At 44.8% G+C, this 23,262-nt stretch overlaps 1 protein-coding gene across 2 annotated transcripts in view; it reads right to left on the reverse strand.

Moving 5' to 3' along the window:
* dync2h1 (dynein cytoplasmic 2 heavy chain 1) overlaps nucleotides 1-23,262 on the reverse strand; it is a 766,235-nt gene that overhangs the window by 110,361 nt on the left and 632,612 nt on the right. For both annotated transcript variants that reach the window (XM_078545532.1, XM_078545531.1), the window contains exon 84: nucleotides 631-747. In XM_078545532.1, the coding sequence (XP_078401658.1) occupies nucleotides 631-747 (117 nt within the window). The remainder of the gene's footprint in view (nucleotides 1-630; nucleotides 748-23,262) is intronic.

Below are 23,262 nucleotides of genomic sequence, written 5' to 3' on the forward strand. Positions count from 1 at the left end.
TACAAACAATATTCAGGGGAACAAATCAACAGGCACTTGGAGAGGTTTGAATTAATTACAGGACATAAATAGGCTAGCAAAATAGGCAGGCAAGTGGCAGATGAAATTTAATACAAAGAATAATCAGGCGATGCATTTCGACAAAGGGCTATCCAAAGGGAGAGGCAATATAGACTAAATGGCACAGTTTTTAAAATGGTACAGGGACAAAGGGACTTGGGAGTTCACATTCATAGTTTTTTTCTTTATTATATGCAGATATTCCATGTTCCCTATTGATCTGGTGCATATGTATACTTTTCTTACATTACCATCAGTTGTTATTCTAGCCATCCAGCATTGCCGTGCTACTTTATTCGCTCGGAAGGGAAGGAATGAAACAGTTTTGTATGTATTACATTAAAGTAAATTTATTGGAACTTGGTTGCAAATAAACATCACTGAGAATTAGAATAACCACAGTAAGCAAGATGTGGTAAATGTGAAATTCACAATGCTAGGATTTACTTCCTGGGTTTGACTCTGAGAGAACTTAGTTCTTTTTTACTATTTCTCTGGGGTTCTGCCAACTCTGGCTGGAAAATTCTGAGGAAATTCCAGACAATGAATTTCATTTGGACGGCACCTTACCTGATTAAGTTTCTTCCAGAGGTTGAGAATAGGAGACAATTCATTCGACCAAATGTCTCTGTCAAACTTGCAGCCAGCTGTCATTGACCTGCTTAGAATCCGGAGTTGGGAAATTACCTGGGAGGGAGAAATTAGAGACCAAAGATAATCAACTGCGTGTAGCAACATTCACTGACATTACATTACATTAACAGTTTTTTTTTATTCATTCATGGGATGTGATCATCATTGGCAGTGCTTGCATTTATTACCTATCCCTCTAATTGCCCATGAGAAGGTGCTAGTGAGCCGCTTTCGTGATCCGCTGCAGTCTAAATGGTATACGTACACCGATAGTAATTTTAGGGAGGGAGTTCCAGGATTTAGGTCCAGCGATATTGAAGGAGTGTTAGAATGTTCCAAGTCAGGGTGGCGTGTAACCTGGAGGGAAACTTGCAGGTGGTGTTCCCATGCAGTCTATGACCCTTGTCCTTTAAGGTGGTAGAGGATGTGGGTTTGGAAGGCGCTGTTGAAGGAGCCTTGACCAGCATCTGTAGTGCATCTTGTACGTGGTACATACTGCTGCCAATGTGGACCAGGCTGTGGAGGGAGTGAATGCATAAGGTGGTAAACATGCTTACATGCATGCACACACATTTTAAACTCTTTCCAGAAGCAAATTAGTGCAGCTGATGGATCACAGAGCTCTGAAGATATTCATTCAAAAGGACAATTTAAAATTAAACAGCCACAATGCAAATTTCTATTATTGCTTTCTTACAGGACTTATTATTCAAGTCAATCAGGAATGAAACCACATGGACCAACCAGCATCGAACTAGGCACTGGGAACAACAACAGCAAACTCAGCCCTGTCAACCCTGCAAAATCCTCCTTACAAACATCAGGGGGCTGGTGCCAAAATTGGAAGTGCTGTCTCACAGGCTAGTTAAACAACAACCTGACATAATCATACTCATGGAATCATACCTTACAGACAATATCCCAGACACCACCATCATCATCCCTGGGTATATCCTGTCTCACCAGCAGGACAGACCCAGCAGAGGCGGCAACACTGTAGTATACCCTGGGAGTCTTCAACATCGACTCAGGACCGCATGAAGTCCCACGGCACCATGTCAAACATGGGCAAGGAAATCTCCTGTTGATTACCACATACTGTCCCCTCTCACCTCATGAGTCAGGATTCCTCCATGTTTAACACTACTTGGAGGAAGCATTGAGGGTGGATGGGGGACTTCAATGTCCATCACCAAAAATGGCTCAGGAGCACCAGTACAGACCGAGTCCTAAAGGGCATTGCTGCTAGATTGAGTCTGCAGAAGGTGGGGAGGAAACCAACAGGAGGGAAAAACATACTTGAGCTCATCCTCACCAACTTACCTGCTGCAGTGCATCTGTCCATGACAGTATTGGGAAGAGTGACCACCACACAGTCCTTGTGGAGACAAAGCCCTGTCTTCACATAGAGGGTACTACCACCGTGCTAAATGGGATAGATTTCGAACAGATCTGGCAACTCAAGACTGGGCAACAAAGAGGCACTGTGGGCCATCAGCAGCAGCAGAATTGTACTCAATCTGTAAGCTCATGGCTTGGCATATACCCCACTCTACCATTACCACCAAGCCAGGGGATCAACCCTGGTTCAATGAAGAGTGTAGGAGGGCATGCCAGGAGCAGCACCAGACATACCCAAAAATGAGGTGTCAACCTTGATGAAGCAACAGCACAGGAATACTTGTGTACCAAACAGCATAAGCAGCAAGTGATAGACAAAGCTAAGCACTTCCACAAACAACAGATCAGATCTAAGCTTTGCAGTCCTGCCACATCCAGTTGTGAATGGTGGTGGACAATTAAACAACTCACTGGAGGAGGAGGCTCCACAAATATCCCCATCCTCAACGATGAGGTAGCTCAGCACATCAGTGCAAAAGATAAGGCTCTAGCATTCGCAACAATCTTCAGCGAGAAGTGCCGAGTCAAAGATCCAGCCCAGCCTTCTCCAGAGGTCGTCAGCATCACAGATGCCAGTCTTCAGGCAATTCGATTCACTCCACGTGATATCAAGAAACAGCTGAAGGTGCTGGATACTGGAAAGGCTATGGCCCTGACAATATTCTGGCAATAGTGCTGAAGACTTGTGCTCCAGAACTTGCCAGCCCCTAGCCAAGCTATTCCAGTACAGCTACAACACTGGCATCTGCCCAGCTATGTGGAAAATGGCCCAGGTATGTCCTGTACACAAAAAGCAGGACACATCCAACCAGGCAATTACCACCCCATCAGTCCACTCTCGATCATCAGTAAAGTGATGGAAGGGGTCATCAACAGTGCTATCAAGTGGCATTTCCTTAGCAATAACCTGCTCACTGATGCTCAGTTTGGGTTTTGCCAGGGTCACTCAGCTACTGACCTTATTACAAACTTGGTTCAAACATGGACAAAAGAGCTGAACTCCCAATGTGAGGTCTGAGTGACTGACCTTGATATCAAAGCAGCATTTGACTGAGTGTGGCATAAGGGAGCCCTGGCAAAACTGCAGTCAATGGGAATCAGGGGAAAACTCTCGGCTGGTTGGAGTCATACCCAGCACAAAGGAAGATGGTTGTGATTGTTGGAGGTCAATCATCTCAGTTCCAGGACATCACTGCAGGAGTTCCTTAGGGTAGTGTCCTAGGCTCAACCATCTTCAGCTGCTTCATCAATGACCTTCCTTCCATCATAAGGTCAGAAGTGGGGATGTTCGCTGATATTACACAATGTTAAGCACTATTCGCAACTCCTCAGATACTGAATCATTCTATGTCCAAATGCAGCAAGACCTGGACAATATCCAGGCTTGGGCTGACAAGTGGCAACTAACATTCGTGGCACACAAGTGCCAGGCAATGACCATCTCCAACAATTCAATGACATTACCATTACCGAATCGCCCACTATCGGCATTCTGGGGGTTACCATTGATCAGAAACTCAACTGAACTAGCCATATAAATATTGTGGCTACAAGAGCAGGTCAGAGGCTAGGAATCCTGCAACGAGTAACTCACCTCCTGAGGCTGCAAAGCCTGTCCACCATCCACAAGGCACAGGTCAGGAGTGTGATGGAATACTCTGCAATGGCCTGGATGAATGGAGATCCAACAACACTCAAGAAGCTTGACATTATCCAGGACAAAGCAGCCCATTTGATTAGCACCCCATTTACAAACATTCATTCCCTCCACCACCAACGCACTGTGTCAGCAGTGTGTACCACCTACAAGATGCACTGCAGGAACTCACGAAGGCTCCTTAGACAACACCTTCCAAACCCACGACCGCTACCATCTAGAAGGACCAGGGCAGCAGATAGATGGGAACACCACCACCTGGAAGTTCCCCTCCAAGCTACTCACAATCCTGGCTTGGAACTATATCGCCGTTCCTTCACTGTCGCTGGGTCAAAATCCTGGAACTCCCTCCCTAACAGCACTGTGGGTGTACTTACACCACAGGGACTGCAGCAGTTCAAGAAGACAGCTCACCATCACCTTCTCAAAGGCAATTAGAAATGGGCAATAAATTCTTGCCTAGCCAGCAATGCCCACATCCCCTGAATGAATTTTTAAAAAGTAGGAGTTAAGTGTTGTCTTCATTGACTTATTGAATTTCTAGGTAAAACTAATGATTCCTGTTTTATGTTGCTCAAAATAAGTGATTGCTGTTTTGATTTGTCAAAACATGATGCTATTATAAAGTATTCTAGAACACAATGAAATAAATTTAGGGAACAGATAGCCAGTAGTAGAGTTTAAATAGATAGCACCTAACTCAACATTACAAATGATGACAATCACAGTTACTTACTCCTTTTATATAACTGTCCGAATAGGAAAAAGGTTATTTTACTAAAATATATTTTTGTATCTATTGCCGAACAATCAAAATGGCAGGTATGTTGGGTTTTTGTTCATAGTTTAGAGGTCTTCTCTGAAAATGGTACTTCATTGAGAAAGTGCGACCCTCAAATGTGGCTTCAACCAAAGGAAAATTGATTGTTTTTTCAGGCCTGCCTGAAGCATATCATAAAAATGTTAGAGAACTTAATTATCAACAGAACTAGCATCTGAAGAAAGCAATGATCCAAATCTTAGAAATACTTAACAGGGATCATCTAGCAATTGGTCAACATCACAATTTATTCAGTGGAATCTTAGCTTAAACAACTCTCATTGTCCTGCTTGGTTATCTTCAATATGCCTTTGTATCCATGTTAATTTAGCCATCCATCCATTAAACATGAAATTGTTCTGTCAAGTGATTGTCAAAATGGCTATTCCGTGACGAAGACTGCAGTTCATGATATGAGAATGATAAGGTTTGGACATTTCTGATTATTTATGATTTTAACCCAACCACAATGAGTGCAAAGGCAAGACCCAAACTTGGTAGTCCCATTCACCCATCACCTTGCTCCCGCAGTCCTACTTTGGCTCCTGGTCCAACAATGGCCCTATTTTAAAATGCTCATCCTTGTCTTTAAATTCCTCCATGGCCTCATCCTATTCTATATTTGAAATCTGTGCCAGCCCTAAAAAACTTTGAGAACTCTGTAATCCTCTAATTCTGGCTTTTTGTGCATCCCCAATTTGCTTTGTCCTTGACTGGTGGTATTGCCTTCACCGCTTTAGGCCATAAGCTCTGCAATTCCCTCCCTAAGCCTTTCCACCTCACTCTCCAGTAAGACACTCTTTAAAACCTATCTCTTTGATCAATATTTTGGTCACCTGCCTTAATATCTCCTTATGTGACTCAGTGTCAAATTTTGTTCGACAAACTCCTGTGAGGTGTTTTACAACACTTAAAGTACAAAATGCGTGCAAGTTGATGATGCTACAAATAGGAACAAAAAGTATGATTAGGATGCAATTAAATTATAGAGAAATGTGAGCTTTCTATTGGCTGTCTGTCATGGCTCAATGGTAGCATTCTTGCCTCTAAGTCAAAAGGTTGTGGGTTCAAACCCAGTCCACAGGCTTGTGCAAGTAACTTTGGCTGACACTCCTGTGCAGCACTGAATATCACCTTTTAAATGTCTGCGTTCTCAGGTGATACAAAAGTCCATGGCATTTTTCAAAGGAGACCAGTGGAGTTGGCCAACATTTATTCCTCAACCCACATCACTAAAATTGATTGGCCTAGAAAATCAATTGGACTCACATTCTCTAAACACATCACAAGAAAGTGACTAACACACTTTCTTCCACACTTCCTTTCTTGCAGAATGTTGCACACAACTTGTGCCAGGTGCTACGATTGGAAGAGGCTCAACCCCCATCTGTACATTCTTTGCTCTGTCGAAGAAATGGTGCTGGCCATCACAGGGTGAAGAATCATGGCTGTGGAAAATGGCAATGCTGGAGGATTCATTGTTCAGGGTTTCTTAACAGCGAATCCTGTTTTCCCCACCACATGAACTGGATTAAAAACTGCAGCTGCTTTAACCAGCCACTTCTCTTTCTGCTCTTGTCACATTACAAGCTGACCCTTGTCACTCTCTTTCATTTCAGATGCTGAAAATGGCAGCACTTCCTTAAGATTCAGCTTCTCTTGATCTAACTCCAGCAATCACTTGCGCAGTGACTGACAAACTTAAGAGAGAATGTTAGAAAAGGGATCTTTATGAAATGAGGAGCCAGCAACAAGTGTGCAGAAACTAGGGCAGAAAGATAGGACACCACAAGTGTCAACTCGCAAGAAAGTCGATTATTTAGTAGCTCTGCTGCACTGGGGTCAGATTCAGGCTTCAAGTGCACTAAGAAGCCCACCACCATAAGAAGAGCCCAGCTCTGACATCGGGTAGAGCATGGAGACTACTCAGTCCAAAATGGAAAGAGTAGTCAGCTCCATAAACAAACAAAGGCACACACCACCTCTGCTGACAGCTTCTATGGTAGCTCATGTTTCAGTTGTGGAAATTGATATTGCTGCCATCTTGGTTCTAGAGGCCAGTATTGACAAGGGCTTCCAGAGAGTCACACTGCTCTCATTTTGTTCTTGCACAGAGCAGGAGTGCTGACACACAGTCCCAGCTCCATGGGTAAGGCACCTGCCGTCTTCTCCCAGAATGACAACATGCCTGTTGCCCTGCCATCAAGTCAGCCTGTGCCACACAGCCAGCTGGGCTAGGCTGTCTCACTGACATCAAAGTGCTGCAGTCTGCAGCCAGGTCCTCAAGGCCCACAGCTGCTCGAGGTCACTCAACCTGACTATATGAAAGTTCTCAATGGAAGCCTGCCATCTCCCAAACCATAACCACTGAGGATATACTTCACAGGAGTACTGAGAATGGTAAATGAGCAGCCAAAACATTACACTAAAGGGTTGCACAAGGGCGATTCTTAATAATTCCTGCTAAATATTATACACAGATTGAATGGAGTTGTTGGATAATTCCTTCATTCTCCTGGATTTGGTGTTGCTGTTAATAATTGTGGCGACATGAGGGCAGGGCCCATAAGGTTTGAATGAAGGAAGGCAATGGATAGATGCTGCTGTGGTGCCAAACATTAAAATACTTTATTAAAATAAACACTTCTTGCAGAGAACAGAAAAAAAAATCAAGACTCAATTATAAACATTTAGTGCTTTAGATTTAAACACTATTTTTTATCTACTGGTAAACATAACCTTGATAATATTGTGATGGGCTGCAGCGAAAAAGTGACCCAATGTTTGTCACCCACATAAAAATACAAAAGCTCATCTATTGCATTTTCATTATTATTGAAATAAATACATTCTATGTATTGATGTTTTCCAATACAATCAAAAAATTCTGAGAACTACATTTGATGCAAATCCTCTTTCAACAGTCTGTGGAAATATGTTTAAAAATGAGCTGTACCATTAAATTCAAGAGATAGCTGCTGTCACAAAGGATTTTCACAAAACCATTTTTATTCTTCAGATAGGGTTCCTAACCATGCTGAAGTTTAAATTGTTTCTTTTCATCCACACATGGTAGAAAATTATGTAGCAAACAAATATTCTTTTGATAAAATGACCAGGGTAAAAACAGGAGACCTATCTGATCAATTAAATATGTTTTTAAATTTATTCTTTCATGGGATGTTGGTTTCTCTGACAAGGCCAGCATTTGTTGCCCATTCCTAATTGCCTTTGAACAGAGTGGCTTGCTATGCCATTTCAGAAGGCAGTTAAGAGTCAACTACATTGCTGTGGGTCTGGAGTCACATGTAGGCCAGACCAGGTAAGGATGGCAGATTTCCTTCCCTAAAGGAAATTAGGAACCAGTTGGGTTTTTACAACAATCAATGATAGTTTCATGGTCATTATTACTGAGACCAGCTATCAATTCCTGATTTTATTCCAGCAGTCACAAGCATGACAGCAACATATCCTGACCTTATTGGTCCTGTAACACTGCTATTAATCTATACAGAAGATCTTGCAAATTTATCCCAGACTTGTGGCATTTTTTCAAATGCTGCAATAGAAAACTATTCCAAAGTTAAGGATTCATGGAAGAAACATTTTGGCCATGTTTATTATATTGTCGCTTGACAAATCTTAGCACTTTTAAACTGGTACAGAAAGGGCCAGACGCAAAGGTCATCGACCTGAAACGTTAACTCTGTTTTTCTCTCCACAGATATTGTCTGATCTGATGAGTATTTCAAGCATTTTCTGTTTTTATTGCAGATGCAAAGTAAACCTGTCTACTCCATCCCGATCTCAGTGATGCATCCAACAACACTAACAGTATGATCCCACAATGTTCATCTGAATGAGAAAATTTAATGCCAATTAATGTAGAGTAAAGAACAATTATGTGCTGCACACTAATGTCCACCAGGAACAGGGTTGAGACAGATCAAATGCATTTAATTAGGATTGGTGAGAGAATAAATTTTCATTCCATTCTTCTGTGTTAGATGTAAACTCAGATTTCAGAGGTGCAAGCATAACCTATCGCAAGTACCCAGTTTTTAAGCAAAGAAAATACTTTAAAAATAATAACAAAATACTGTGGATGGTGAAAATCTGAAATAAAAACAGAAAATGCTGGAAAAACTCAGCAGGTCTGGCAGCATCTGTGCAGAGAGAAACAGAGAAACTACCCAAAGAAAGAAAAACGCCTTACATTTATAGAGATCCTCGGGACTTGACAAAGTGTTTCATGTCAATGAACCACTTTTAAAATGTATCATTCCTACTCTGTAGGAAAACAGTCAATTTGCTCTCAGCAAATTCCTACAAACAGCAATGAAATAAATAATGAGGTAATCTGTTTTGGCAATGTTTGATGTATGATAAATGTTAGCCAGGTCACTAGGAGAGTGCTGCTGCATAGTGTCATATAGCTTTTTGTACAGGCAGGCAGAGCTTCAGTTTAACATCTCACCTGCAAGATGGCACCCAGAAAATGTAGCACTCCTTTACTGCACTGAAGTGTGAATTTAAATTATGTGCTCAAGTCCTAGAGAGAGGCTTGAACCCACAATTTTCTAACTTAGAGGTGAGAATACTACCACAGAGCCTGCATTAACTAAGCAAATAAGCAGCCAATTTTAAGTTTTGATTCCAAGATCTAGTATTATGCCCACAGCCGGTGTTAATTGCTGTGCATACCAAATCCCAGAGGGAAACTTGGCTTACGGGCCATAACCTTTTTTTCATATTCTGAAAGCGAGAAGACAACGTACCAAACACAGCAGTAAGAGGTCCAGGAACACTTTTGGGATTTAAAAAATTAAAAGTAAACATTTTATTAACAAGAATAAAAGAAAAACTTAAGGGCACAAGATTATGGTTACACAATGAAGGTTAGTCTAACAAAACATTCCCCCCCAAAAAACTCTCTACTGGTCAAACCTACAAGTAAACACCTCCAGGAAACACTCCCTTATAGATGTTAACTGTAAAAAAAAAGATCAGTAATATTACACAAGGCAAACTTCAATAAAGGCATACCACAAGACCTCTACCCTCTTGCACTCTGCGGTGGAATCCACTTCAGAATAAAACTGCTTGTTGCAGCCCAAGGGCAGGATTTGTCAGTCGGCGTGCAGGGGCGGGCCCAACATGCCGACGCGTATAATGACGCGATGACATTGGGTGTGGGTCCCAACATCTTCGCACCGTCTCGCGATGTTTCATTCGGCAGGCGTGTGCCGGATTCGGCTGCGCGCCCGCTGATATTTAAACGGCCTATTAAGGCCATTAAGGAAATAATTAAGGTAATTGTTAACGCCGTCTGTCCAACCTTACGGTTGGTGGGTAAGCGAAAAGACCAAGCGGCCTTTGCGTTTTTTAGGAAACTTCATCCATGAGCGGGATGAGGTTTCCTAAAGCTTTTATTAATTTAATGAAAAATTTTTCCTACATATAAAAACATGTCCCATCTCATGTGACAATGAGGGGACATGTTTAAATACATTTTTAATCCATGTATTTCATATTTTCAGTAGCGATTCAATCTCCCTGAGGCAGCTCCGTGCTCAAAGCCATCCAGCTGGCCGGAAATGAACTGGACCGCACCTGTGCTGACAGTAAGGTCAGCGATGCTCGCCCAAGTGAGGATCCAGCAGTGCAACATTCATCTGACAACCATGCTGCAAGTCAGTTCTCCTATTCCACAGTCCCCTGCCATGCACTAATTATTTCTTCTTGCTTTCGCAGGCACATCTGAGAAGCAGCCAAGGGGGTCCACAAGCAAGGTCCTTGGCTCAAGCCCTGAAGACACCTCGAAAGACGAATTTGATGACATCCTAATTGAAGACCTGTCACAGCGCTCATCCACACCCTCCACCAATGCAGAGACACACACCTTGGTGGGACCTAGTTCTAGAGTAACCTCGGGATCACAATCTGGTGAGCACATCACACTGTCTAATCCGCAGCAGGTGGCGGCAGGGACTTCCCAGATTTCTGGCTAGAAATCTGCCCAGTCTAAGTCGGATAAGGAGCATCTAGACTGAGTCATACCTCGGTTGCTGGAGCTGCAAAGGCAAGCTCAGGAACATCAGGAACAGAAGTCCGCTGCACTCCTCAGGTCGCAGTCCCCTCTAGGGAGTGTATTGCAGTGCTCCATTGGACCTGTCAAGGCAACGGAACCTCATTTTCAAAATGCCTATTGTTTGCTCCACCAAAGCCTGGGTCGTGGCATGAGACTCGTTATACTGTCGCTCTGCTGCAGTCTGAGGCTGGCACACGCATCATCAGCCATGTCCTCTATGGGTAGCCCTCGTCCTTGAGGAGTCAATCCTGCAGTCTCACTGGAGCCTGGAAGATGTTAGAAATCGGAGACCTGCTAACGATGTGGGAGTCGTGGATGCTCCCTGAGAATCGTGTGCAGGAATAACAGGCGCCGTCTGTAGACCCTGGATCTGGTGAGGTGCCAACAAGCGACAGTTTGCTGTGGATCTTCAGCTGCATGCGCAGCAGGCCCTGCTGCCCCTTCATCTTGAGGGAGGTGCTCCTCCCTTTGCTGAACCAGGCGCCTCTGCTGCTCTCTTCTTATTCTTCTCTGGTCACTGTAAGCCATGAGGCATACTGCTAAATCACCAGGCTCCATGATCCTGATGTTCTCCTCCTGCAGGACATACCTAAAGTCATACCTAGCATGAAGGAAGAAGATTGTGGTTATTGGAAGTCAGTCATCTCAGCTCCTGGACATCACTGCAGGAATTCCTCAGGGTAGTGTCCTCGGCCCAACCATCTTCATCTGCTTCATCAATGACCTTCCTTCCATCATAATGTCAAAAAGGTGGATGATCACTGCTGATTGCGCAATATTCAGCACCATTTGTGACTCCGCAGATATTGAATCTTTCCATGTCCAAATACAGCAAGACCTGGATAATATCCAGACTTGGGCTGACAAGTGGCAAATAGGAATCGTGCGACAAGTAACTCACCTCCTGACTCCCCAAAGCCTGTCCACCATCTACATAGCACAAATTAGGAGTGTGATGGAATACTCCCCACTTGCCTGGATGAGTGCAGCTCCCACAACACTCAAGAAGCTTGACAAAGCAGCCCGCTTGATTGGCACCACATCCACAAACATTCACTCCCTCCATCATCGATGCACAGTAGCAGCAGTGTGTACTATCAACAAGATGCATTGGAAGAATTCACCAAGGCTCCTTCGACAGCACCTTCCAAACCCATGACCACTGCCATCTAAAAGGACGAGGGCAGCAGATAGGTGGGAACACCACCAACTGGAAGTTCCCCTCCAAGCCACTCGCCATCCTGACTTGGAAATATATCGCCGTTCCTTCACTGTCACAGGGTCAAAGTCCTGGAACTCCCTGCCTAACAGCACTGTGGGTGTACCTGCACCACAAGGACTGCAGCGGTTCAAGAAGGCAGCTCACCACCACCTTCTCAGTTGGCCAATTGCTCTGCTGCCCCCTAAAATGCACATTAACTTGCAATCTGCGCCCGAGGAGTGAAATATTCTGGACCATTTGATGGCATTTTTATGCTTTTGCGTTGCTCGAGTGGGCAGAAAAGATTCAGAGGTCCAACACCAAGCACGCCAATGGAGCTGCAGCAGAATGGTCTCAGCTGTGGAAGAGCGCTCACTGTTGACAAGCCTTTCCTAGTGCGTGGCCACTTCCCTCCCCCACCCAGCCCCTGACATGTACTCGAGTATTCCTTTCAGTCTGTGCTGCCTTGCCCCACCCTCCTCCACCACCACCACCACCACCACCACCACCAGCAACCCCCCAGCCTGACCCAGATTGGAGCCCTTGCCCCAACACTACACTGAAAGCCAGCCGGGAAAAAGCAAATTGCCTGTGCCCCCCTCCGCGAATGCGAGCGCCTCTTCCTTGATGTCCTGCGGGCGATGCTCGTGAGTGCTGCCAAGGTTGTGTACACTCACCTGAGTTCCCCTGAAAGTTCAGGTCTCCAGGTACTCACCTTTTAAAGGCAGTCGTGAATCAGATCAATGTGGGTGGTAAATTTGACGTGGGGCGATGATTTCGGCAAACAGGGCTTATAATTGGATGCAAAAGTATTAAAATGAAAATGAAAGTGAAGTGCTGGAGTTGGGCAGAGGCTTCACCAAATGTCCACCAAGTCGTAGGACTTGACTAGTCTCTCAATTTCCCATCACCGCCTGGCAGTGTTGTACCCTCCTCAGCTTGGAGGGTGGAGCTAAAACCACACTCCCCTGCCCCCAAGGATGTTGAATGCTCCCTAACAGAGGCAGGACGTACAAACACATCTACAAAGAAGCACACTTGCTGCATGCCGGCCTGGGGAGCCTACACATCCCCTAGCCAGACGGTGAGATTAAAGAAGCGGCCTGGCACAGACTCTTTCACTCCAAGATCTCCAGCTGAAAATGTGTGGCCAGCAAGAAAGCCTACCTGGGTTGCAGGCAATGTGATTCATGCAGACGTCTTCTTGTCATTCCAAGAATCACTTCCTTGCCTCCTGTAAGGGTTTCCTACAGGAAACACACCATATACTCCCCTTTCTTAAAGAGTAAGTAGTTGAGAAATCTATGGTGTCATTGATGTTGAGGATGGCAATAGTTGTCAATTGGCAAGAGTCCAGTGCAACCACCATCTACAATCCGACTGTGGGGAGGGAGCAGAGTCACTCGTAATTCTCCACTCCCTCAGCAGCCCAGTGAGGAATGTCTTGAGCTGCGGCATCTCGAGTCAGCTCACGTCTTTGCTTATGCCTGCGGTCTTTACAGCAGAGTAGACAGACCTGACAAGGAGCACCAGCTCTGACTGTCGATCAAGGGCCAGCTAGGCCTTACCATAGCAAACCAAATTATTTGCCAGCAATTCCTGGAATTCCACAAGGGAGATGAGGGGAGACTTGGTAGGGGCAATAAGGACATCCACAACCTCACTGGCGATGGACTCCAAATCATGTCCAGTGTCCTCCACTGAGCTATCGCCTGCCTCATTGCCATTAGTGACTGACATGCCTGTAGGTTGCAGCAGACGGCCCAGCTGGCCATCCAACACTCTGTATTGACTGCACCTCTGGGGGGATGTGGGGCAAAGGATGGCAGCAATTTGGGGGCCCTACTCCTCCTCAGGCACCAGAGCCACAGAGAAAAAACATTTCAGCACCAGTAATCTGGTGTCAAATCAAAGACAGGGAAATGGGGCCTTCCCCTCCACCAATGCCCCCACCCCAGACACCCAGTGACTCAGCACGTGGGGCCCTTTTTATTTAAACCCTCCACGAGGTTCAGCAGATCCTGGGGGATAACAATGTGGTCAGTCAGGCTCTGCCTCAGCCTCCAGGACGCCTGACGAGGCATTGGGTGACTGGGTCAAACCAGGTGGATCCTCTGCCCCTACCTATTGTAGGGGTCCCCTCACCTCCCTGGGAGGTACAAGCTCGACAGAAGAATCGGTCTCACCCTTCCTTGGGATGGGCGACCTCCGCTGCTAGTGCAAGGTGGTGGGCGGGATCTGTGAGGGGCTCTGACTCCGCTTCCAAGGAAGAACACCTCTTTCCCAGGCTGTCCCCGACTTGAGAAATGGTGTCTTTTCTTTTCAGGGAGGGATGCGGTAGGAGGGAGACCCTTATCATAGAATCATATAATGGTTACAACAGAGGAGGCCATTCACCCCATCATGTCCATGTTGGCTATCTGGAAGAGGAACTCACCTAGTACCAATCCCCCACCCTTTCCCCATAGTCCAGTAAATCTTTCAGCTTCAGATAATTATCCAATTTTCTTCTGATGGCCTTGATTAAATCTGCCTCTAGCACATTCTCAGGAGCAGCATTCCAGATTCTAACCACACGCTGCATTAAAACTTTTTCCTGATGTTACTGTTGCCTTTTTTTTACCAATCACTTTATTCTGGAACTGTGCTCCTAGTTCTAGATACCACTACAAGGGGAAAATTCCTTTCAGTATTGACCCTGTTAAGCCCCCTCATGGCCAGGATCTTTAGGTTGGCGAGCGGGGGGCGGGGCCCACTCACCGTCACGTAAAACTCCCGATGTCACCCCGCGTCATTTCAATTTTCAAGTCGGCGGGGGCTCAGCTGAATCAGCCGTGTGCCCGCCGACCTGTCAACGGCCAATTGAGGCCATTTAAAAAGTAATTGACAAAATTATTGGACCTGCCCATCCAACCTTAAGGTTGGCGGGCAGGCCAGGAGCCCTGGTGGGCTTCAGAAAAAGCATGAAACCTCATCCACGGGCAGGATGAGGTTTCATGACGGTTTTTAAAAATTTAATAAATGTTTGATTAAAAGTGATGGACATGTCCCATGAGGGGATATACATGAGGGGACATGTCAGGGAAATTTTGTTTGTGCATCTTTACCATTTTTAAATTTGGCGTCAATCTCCCTGAGGCAACACTTAGCCTCAGGGAGATGAGTGTGTTCTCGGCTGAGGGAATCCCCCACATAGTGCTGCCTGGCGGGCGTCATGCTGGTGTCAAATTAATTAATTGGCCCGCCCATGTAAAATGGTGGCATGCCCCCAGTCGGGCTGCCCATGCCCGCTCCTGCACTTCTCCCCCCAACAGGGGGAAAATTCTTCCCCATGTTTCAATAAGAGAACCCCATTCTTCTAAACTCCAGTGAGTATAGGCCCAAACTGCTCAGCTTTTCCTCATAAGGCAATCCTTTCAACCCAAGAGTAAACTTAATGAACCTTCTCTGAACTTTCTCCAATGCAAGTATATCCCTCCTTAAATAAGGACACCAAAACTGTATGGAGTACTCTAAGTGTGTCACCACGCCCTCTACAGTTGTAATAAGACTTCCCTACTTGTATACTCTACACCTTTGCCTCAAGGCCAACATTCCGCTTGCCTTTCTAATTATTTGCTGTGCCTACGAACATACGATTATAGGGGCCATTCAGCCCCTCGAGCCTGCTCCGCCATTCAATAAGATCATGGCTGGTCTGATTGTAACCTCAACTCCACATTCTCACCTACCCCAGATAACCTTTCACCCCCTTGCTTAGCTATTTCTGGCTCTGTCTTTAAAATACTCAAAGACTCTGCTTCCAACGCCCTTCAAGGAAGAGAGTTCCAAAGGCTCACAACCCTCAGAGAAAAAAATTCTCCTCATCTCTGTTTTAAATGGGTAACCCTTATTTTGAAAGAGTGACACCTCGTTATAGATTCTCCCGCAAGGGGAAACATCCTTTCCAAATCCACCCTGTCAAGACCCCTCAGGATCTTACCTGCACACTAACCTTTTGTGATTCATGTATGAGGACAGCCAGATGCCTCTCTACCACAGCATTCTGCAGTATCTCACCATTTAAATATGCATGCTTCCTATGAAAGTAGATTGCTGTTGGCATCCTTCTATCTGCGAGAAATGATGGAAATATAGCCTCAGAACTTTAGTGATCATCTGCTGCACTTCTTGTTATGGCTTAACAAGCCGTTTCTGAACAGGCAGTCTGCCACAAGTGGTATACATGAAGTTGTCCCTTGCTGGTGGTGTGGAATGACCTGAGCTGATGCTTTGTTTGCAGGGCTAGTGTCTGCTTTGGAGCTTCTGAAAACTTATGTCATTGTGGTGCAAACCCCTGCCCACAATTGGTCTCGCCATTTGCATTAATTGTCAGAGCCAGTGGATGACCACACATTTTCCCACATTATATTCCATCTGCCAAATTTTTTGCATACTCATTTAATTTATCCATATCCTTTTGCAGACTCTGTGGACAGAATTTTTCCCTTGATGGGCGGGTGGGCTATGCGCTTCCTGTGCTGGGGGGGAGGTAATCCCCACCTGTCAAAGTGCACTCTTTCGCACATGCGCGCGAAAGAGCGCACTGCTCCCTGAGACTAAGTGCTGTAATTCTACCTGTGTTCTCCTTATAACTTGCTTTCCCACCCATTATCAGCAAATTTAACTACATTACACTCGGTACCTTCATCCAAGTCACTTACATACATTCTAAATAGTTGAGGCCACAACACTGATCCTTGTGGCACCCCAGAGTTTACAGTTTGCTAACCTGAAAATGACCCAGATACCCTGACTCTATATTTCCTGTTAGTTAGCTAATCCCCCAACACCATGGCCAGAATCTTCAGGTCGGCGAGCGAGGGTGGGCCCTGCTCGCCAATACGTAAAATGACACATGGTAACATCGGGCGTATGTCCCAATGTCACTGTGCGTCATTCTGATTCTCAGCTTGGCAGGCGCGCAGCTGAGTCAGCTGTGCGCCCGCCGAACTGTCAAAGGCCTATTAAGGCCATTTAAAAACTAATTAAAGTTATTAACTGAGCTGCCAGTCCAACCTTAAGGCTGGCGGGCAGGCGAAGAGCCCAGGCGGCCTTCGCATTTATCATGAAATCTCATCCACAGGTGGGATGAGGTTTCATGAAATGTTTATAAATTAAATAGATTTTTTAATTAAAATTAATTGACATGTGCCAGCTCATGTGACACTGTCACATGAGGGGACATGTCTTAATTTTTTTTTTCTTTATTAAAATTTTAAAAAATCAAACTAATCTCCCTGAGGCAGCTCTGTACCTCAGGGAGATTTCTGCCCTCTTTCGCACATGCGCGAAAGAGCACAGGCCCCGACTCAGCCTACTCCCTCCGCTTGCACTGGGAGTGCTCAGCATTTCCGGGTGCGCATCACGCTGGGCAGGCCTTTATTGGCCCGTCCAAAATGCGTGGACGCGGGTGGTGATTAGCTGCACACTCACCCACTCCTGACCAAAGCCCCGACAGGGAGAAAATTCTCACCCATGAGTTCTTATCTTGTGCCATAAGTTTTTATATAGCACCTTATCAATTATCTTTTGGAAATCCAAATATACTACATCTACTGGTTTGTCTTTATCCATCATGCTTCTGACATCCTCAAAGAGCTCTAATAAATTTGTCAAACATAACTTCCCATTCATAAACTATGATTGTCTTATTATTTCCTAAATGTCCCGCTACTACTTCCTGAATAATGAATTCCAGCAGTTTCCTAATGACCGATGTCATAATTGATGTACAGGGTGAATATTGGTTTGTTCACTGGGGCTTTATTAAGCAACGTTTTATATGACACTTGCTCATCACATATTGGCTTAAGAAATCAATGGAAAATGGCATAACAGGGGTCGGTGTTTTATGATTATAAGTGTACTGTGCTTTGTCATAATAAAGTCCATTAGAGCGAATTAGCATGATAAATTTTGAAAGCGTATTTATCAATTGTCCTGTGAAGAACATTAATAAAAATATTATTTAGTCCTGAATAGTCTTCTCCGTGGTCTACCTGCTCTCAACAAAATACTTAAAATGACAAACAGGAAAACAGAAATAACCATGAATAATGGAACTGACACAGCCACAAGACGCCTTGACACCTATTTACTTAATGTTACACTATTACAGTGCATTACTACTACAGCAGCTTGCTCTGCACGTACTGTGACAACCTTCAATACATTTGAATGATTGTTATTCTGGGAAAAGGGTCCTCAGACTCTTTTCAAGCTGGTTAGATAATTATTTTATTTTTACTATATTAAGTTACTCTCAGTGTGTAATGGTTCCGAACAGAGTAAATGATTTTTGTCTCTTCAGGGGCATAGTACATGAAGAAAGAAAACATGAGGAGAACCTTTAATGCGATTGGCTGCTTGCCCTGCTTGCTGAGATCAGCTGCTGAATACAGTGGAGATCCCCTTGATTTGACACCAGATTTAAACTGCCTTCGGGAACCTGGGAATTCTTGTTATGATCTTTGTGGGCAGCTTTCTTCAAGGTCAACAACAAGCGCTGTTGCTTTGCCACTCATTGCAAAATCCAGCTCAATATTTCAGACAAAGTTTGTGGACATTCAAAATCAGTAAACCCAACCACTTCTAGTTTGACAAGTCATGCAAGTAATTTACCTTTTCCAAAAGCACTAGTTAAGTGCATTCCTGCCTTAATGTGCAGAATTTCTGTGATAGCAAGTCTTGCCCTCATTTGCAAACATTCGTCAAATTTTCTAGATTTTGCACTTTAAAATAGATGCACTTTCAGGGTGAGGCCCAGCAAAATCTGCTGAGCCACCAAATAGTAAAAGAGTAGGCTTAAGATACATAAATACTTATATTTGAGAGGACAAGTTGATAAAGTAGTAAAAAAAAGATTTTTCTGCATTATTGTAACATTAAGCTAACAGCTAATAACATTGGAAAATATATAATTCATCACCAAAACCTCCAAAGGTACACAGTCTATGAGACTGGTTTTAAAAGTAAATGGGTTCACCCGAGATCAAAAATGGCGGCATGCCCCCGACCGGGGGGGTACCGATTGGCGGTGCCCCCCCCCCCCCCACCCCCGCCCCACCAACGGGGGGAAAATTTTTCCCTTAATGTCTGCCTTCAGCTCAATGACTAGTAAGGTTTTTTTTCAGTTTTTTAATCATTTGAAATCTTTTCTTTAATCCATTTTCCTCTATCCCTCCTAGGGGCAGCCCTAGTAAATCAGTATAAACATTGAGGTATTTGCTAGCATCTATCTGGCAACATGGAAAAATGCCCAGGTATATCCTGTCCACAAAAAGCAGGGCAAATCAAAGCCAGCCAATTATCGCCCATCAGTCTACTTTTGATCATCTGCAAAATGATGGAAGGTGTCGTCGACAGTGCTATCAAGTGACACTTACACAGCAATAACCTGCTCACTGACAATCAGTTTTGGGTTATGCCAGGGCCACTCAGCTCCTGACCTCATTACAGCCTTGGTCCAAACATGGACAAAAGAGATGAACTCAAGAAGTGAGGTGAGCATGACTGGCCTTGACAGCAAGGCAGCGTTTGACCAAGTGTGACATCAAGGAGCCCTAGCAAAACTGAAGTCAAGGGGAATCGGGGAAAATTCTCCCCTGGCTGAAGTCATACTTAGCACCATGGAAGTTGGTTGTGGTTGTTGGAAGTCAATCACCTCAGTCCCAGGCCATCGCTGCAGGAGTTCCTCAGGGTACTGTCCTAGGGCAGCCATCATCAGCTGCTTCATCAATGACCTTCCCTCCATCATAAGCTCAGGAGTGGGGATGTTCATTGATGATTGCACAATGTTCAGTATCATTCACAATTCTTCAAGATACTGAAGCAGTCCTCCTCAGATACTGAAGCAGCCCACCTCTATATGCAGCGAGACCTGGACAACATTCAGGCTTTGGCTAATAAGTGGCAAGTAATATTTGTGCCACACAAGTGCCAGGGAATGATCATCTCTAACAAGAAAGAATTAACCATCTCCCCTTGACATTCAATGGCATTACCATTGCTGAATACCCCACGAACAACATCCTGAGGGTTACCATTGACCAGAAACTGAACTGCAGTTCCGCTGAGGCCCTCAATAGAGGCAAACATCTCAGCGTTCTCTGGTCTTGGAATTGCAAATTCCGGACCCTGCATTAAAATTGATGAATTGAATACAACAAAATGTTTATGAACACATTAAACATTTTCCCAATATCAGCTATATGTCCCTATATCATTTATTTAGGGTTCAATCATTTTTAACTGCACTCTGTCATGGAAAATGAGTGATAGTGAGCCTGTGTCTTGTTTGTACAACTGGCATGAATTTCTCTATTTCTTCTGTGTCCTTAAACTCAAACATAATTTTTTAATGTAATGGTTACATGAAAGCACTGAGAATAGTCTAATCTTATCAAAAAACATGGTTAAGTAGATCATTTTGGTGTCTATTTTAGGAAGTTAATGAACTGCTTGTGTTGATGTATTAGAGATTATGATTAAGTCATTGATATGAAGATTTCTATAACAAATTTCCTAATCTAGTCACAAACCAGGGCCATATTATTCTGTTTGAAAGAAAGTGCAGTAAGATTAATTCATGTACGCCACCAGCTGCACAAGATCTGCACAGGAGCTGACGCTACAGCAGTATATAAAATCAGCAAGACTCTCTGGGAGGAATTTTATCAACTTAGCCCTTGCTGAAATAGTGGAACTATTTCTGGATCAAGAACCCATTTGATTAATTAGTGGGTGTCAAAGTTCTTTCACTGAGCCATAGCATTGTTATCTTGTCTCCAGGTTGCCCGATCAAACAGGGAGGGCGGGTGGGATGATGTGCCTAAACAAGCAATAAAGGGCCGCTATTTAAAGAGATCCCAGCAAGACTAACAATGGCAGCAGTGGATAAGACACTGAAATACAAGTGGGAAGCAGGAAAATTATGCAGAATGGTGGCAAGACCTGAAAAGGCTGTCCCCTCCTCAGTTCTCAGGCTTGTCCCTGGGCGTCATGTAGAGTGCAGTGAGGGCAAGAAGATAAGTCCTCTTCCCTGAGGATGGGAGGAGCAGGCTAGCCAGTCTCACTAAGAAGGTCTGACTAGAAGTAGCAAAGCAAGTAAGCAGCAAGAAAGTGGTGCCCAGGACCTGGATCCAATGCCGGAAAAGGTGTGATGACATCATTAGGTCCAACAAAGAGAGACAATTCTAAGCTAGCAGTCATCATTCACTTTTCTTTATAACATTCTCCTGCACAGCCCTACTCTGAATGACACATCTTTCTCTCATACACATTACCCTCTCCAGCCTTCTTCTCTAATCTGCATCTCAACATATAACAATCAAACTCATCCTCATTCTATTACCCTCTCGCACTCATTCCTCACAGTCACCCTCCTCAAATGTTCACTCTCCATTCTCAACAATCAGTTCACTTCTCACACTCATAGGTCTGCCATTTCTCATTGCAGGAAAGGGAAGTCTACAACACCAGTGAGAGGCAGAGGACTGAGGTAGACCTGCAGCTATGGCCATCCTGATCATGATGGAGGAGAAAGCACTAGAGATCAGCAGGGTGGCATTTCCACTTACTGAAGCACCAGCACTTGTCACTCATACTGAGCTGATGTCACCAATATAGTAAATGTAATGATCTGTACAGTGCTAACTCAGAACCCTATTTTACCTACACATAGAAGTAACTCATCTCTATCTTCCAGAGGTGCAATGCGGGTCCCAATGGAGGAGCTGAGAGGGGAGTCCATGGAGTCCACAGAGGAGGGCGGGCACATGATTTTTGCGCTTCCTCCACCAGCACAGATACACACAGCTCAGTGGGTTCAGCTTCGCAGATAGATAAAGTAGTACATGGTTAGGAGCACATTACTTATGAGCAGGAGCAGATGCTGGAGACACAGATAGTGGTAGAGATTGGAGGATGCAGGACACTCTGCACAGCGCACTCTGTGCTCTGCACAGCTGGACAAAGATGGGAATTTAGGGAGTAGAAACAGGAAAAGTGTGAGCTTCTGACAGCCTGTCCAAAGGCAGCGAGCACTCCTGCACAGAAAATGGAGGAATCCATCTCAAGCACAAAGTCACAGGTGTTTATGATGATGATGGCCTTCAATGAAAGAGCAGCCAACTTTGTGGGAAAAGAGATGCGGCAGGCCACTCACTGAGTGCATGATGGCTTGGATGCCCTGACTACCAGCTTAGAGGTTGAACAAAGCCTCGCCTTAACAGTTGAACACCACACGATGTAAGACAGAGAACGGAGAAAGTACATATGGAAATGGGGCTCTTCTCAAGGTGCACCCACTACTCAGATTTTATAGCTCCATGCCAGGTGTTGTTGTTGATGGTTGTGGGGACACATAATATTTGTCAGGTGGTTAGCCCACGAGCTTCCCGACCACCCCATAATATAGAGGTTGGGTAAGGTGCACACTAGACCGCCCGTCCTTAGGCCTATTGAAGCCCTTATTTGGCAAATTATTGCCATTTAAGGCTCTCAATCCACCTCCAGTCCCACAAAACATTGGGCAGTGGTAGGCAGCCAAGGGTGAACTGGCCATTTTTTTAAGACAACTGCTTAAAAGGCTGGAAGGAATGGGGATGGGGGGACATATGTTCTTCGCAGCCGAGGGGATGGAGGGGGGGATGGTTGCCCTGGGTGCATTGTGGAACTCCCCCAAAATGTTACCACCCTTGTATGCCTCCCTGCCGGGCCACCAAAACCTGCCCCCCTTCCTAGGGTGCATGATCCCTTTCCACTCGTATGAGGAGAGATTGGGTCAACTTGGCCTATATTCACTGGAGTAGATGAAAGAAAGGGGATCTCATTAAAACGTATAAAATTCTGACAGGGATGCAGGGATGATGTTTCCTCTGGCTGGGGGGTTTAGAACAAGGGGTCACAGTCTGAGGATATGGGGTAGGCCATTCAGGACAGAGATGAAGAGAAATTACTTCACTCAGAGGGTTGTGAACCTGTGGAATTCTCTACCTGTGAAGAAGGCTGTGGGGGTCAAGTCAATGAATATATTTAAGAAGGAAATAGACTTCTAGACACTAAAGGCGTCAAGTGGTATGGAGAGAGAGCGTGAGTATGACTTTGTTATAGAGGGTCAGCCATTATCATACTGAAGAGTGGAGCAGGCTCGAAGGGCTGAATGACCTGCTCCTGACACTATTTTCTATGTTTCTATGGTTTCAAAAGCCCAGGACTTATGCTCTGGTCACCACTGCTCTCCATTGTGGGCCTGCTTGCATTCCCAGCAGTGCCCACTACTGAGGTCTGGTGTTGCTGGGACTGCTAGAGCCATTGGCCAATCAGATTGGTCAGCAGCTCGAGGATGGGACTTCCTC

The sequence above is a fragment of the Cetorhinus maximus genome, chromosome 7 (assembly GCF_964194155.1).
Source record: "Cetorhinus maximus chromosome 7, sCetMax3.hap1.1, whole genome shotgun sequence".
Classification (NCBI taxonomy): Eukaryota; Metazoa; Chordata; class Chondrichthyes; order Lamniformes; family Cetorhinidae; genus Cetorhinus; species Cetorhinus maximus.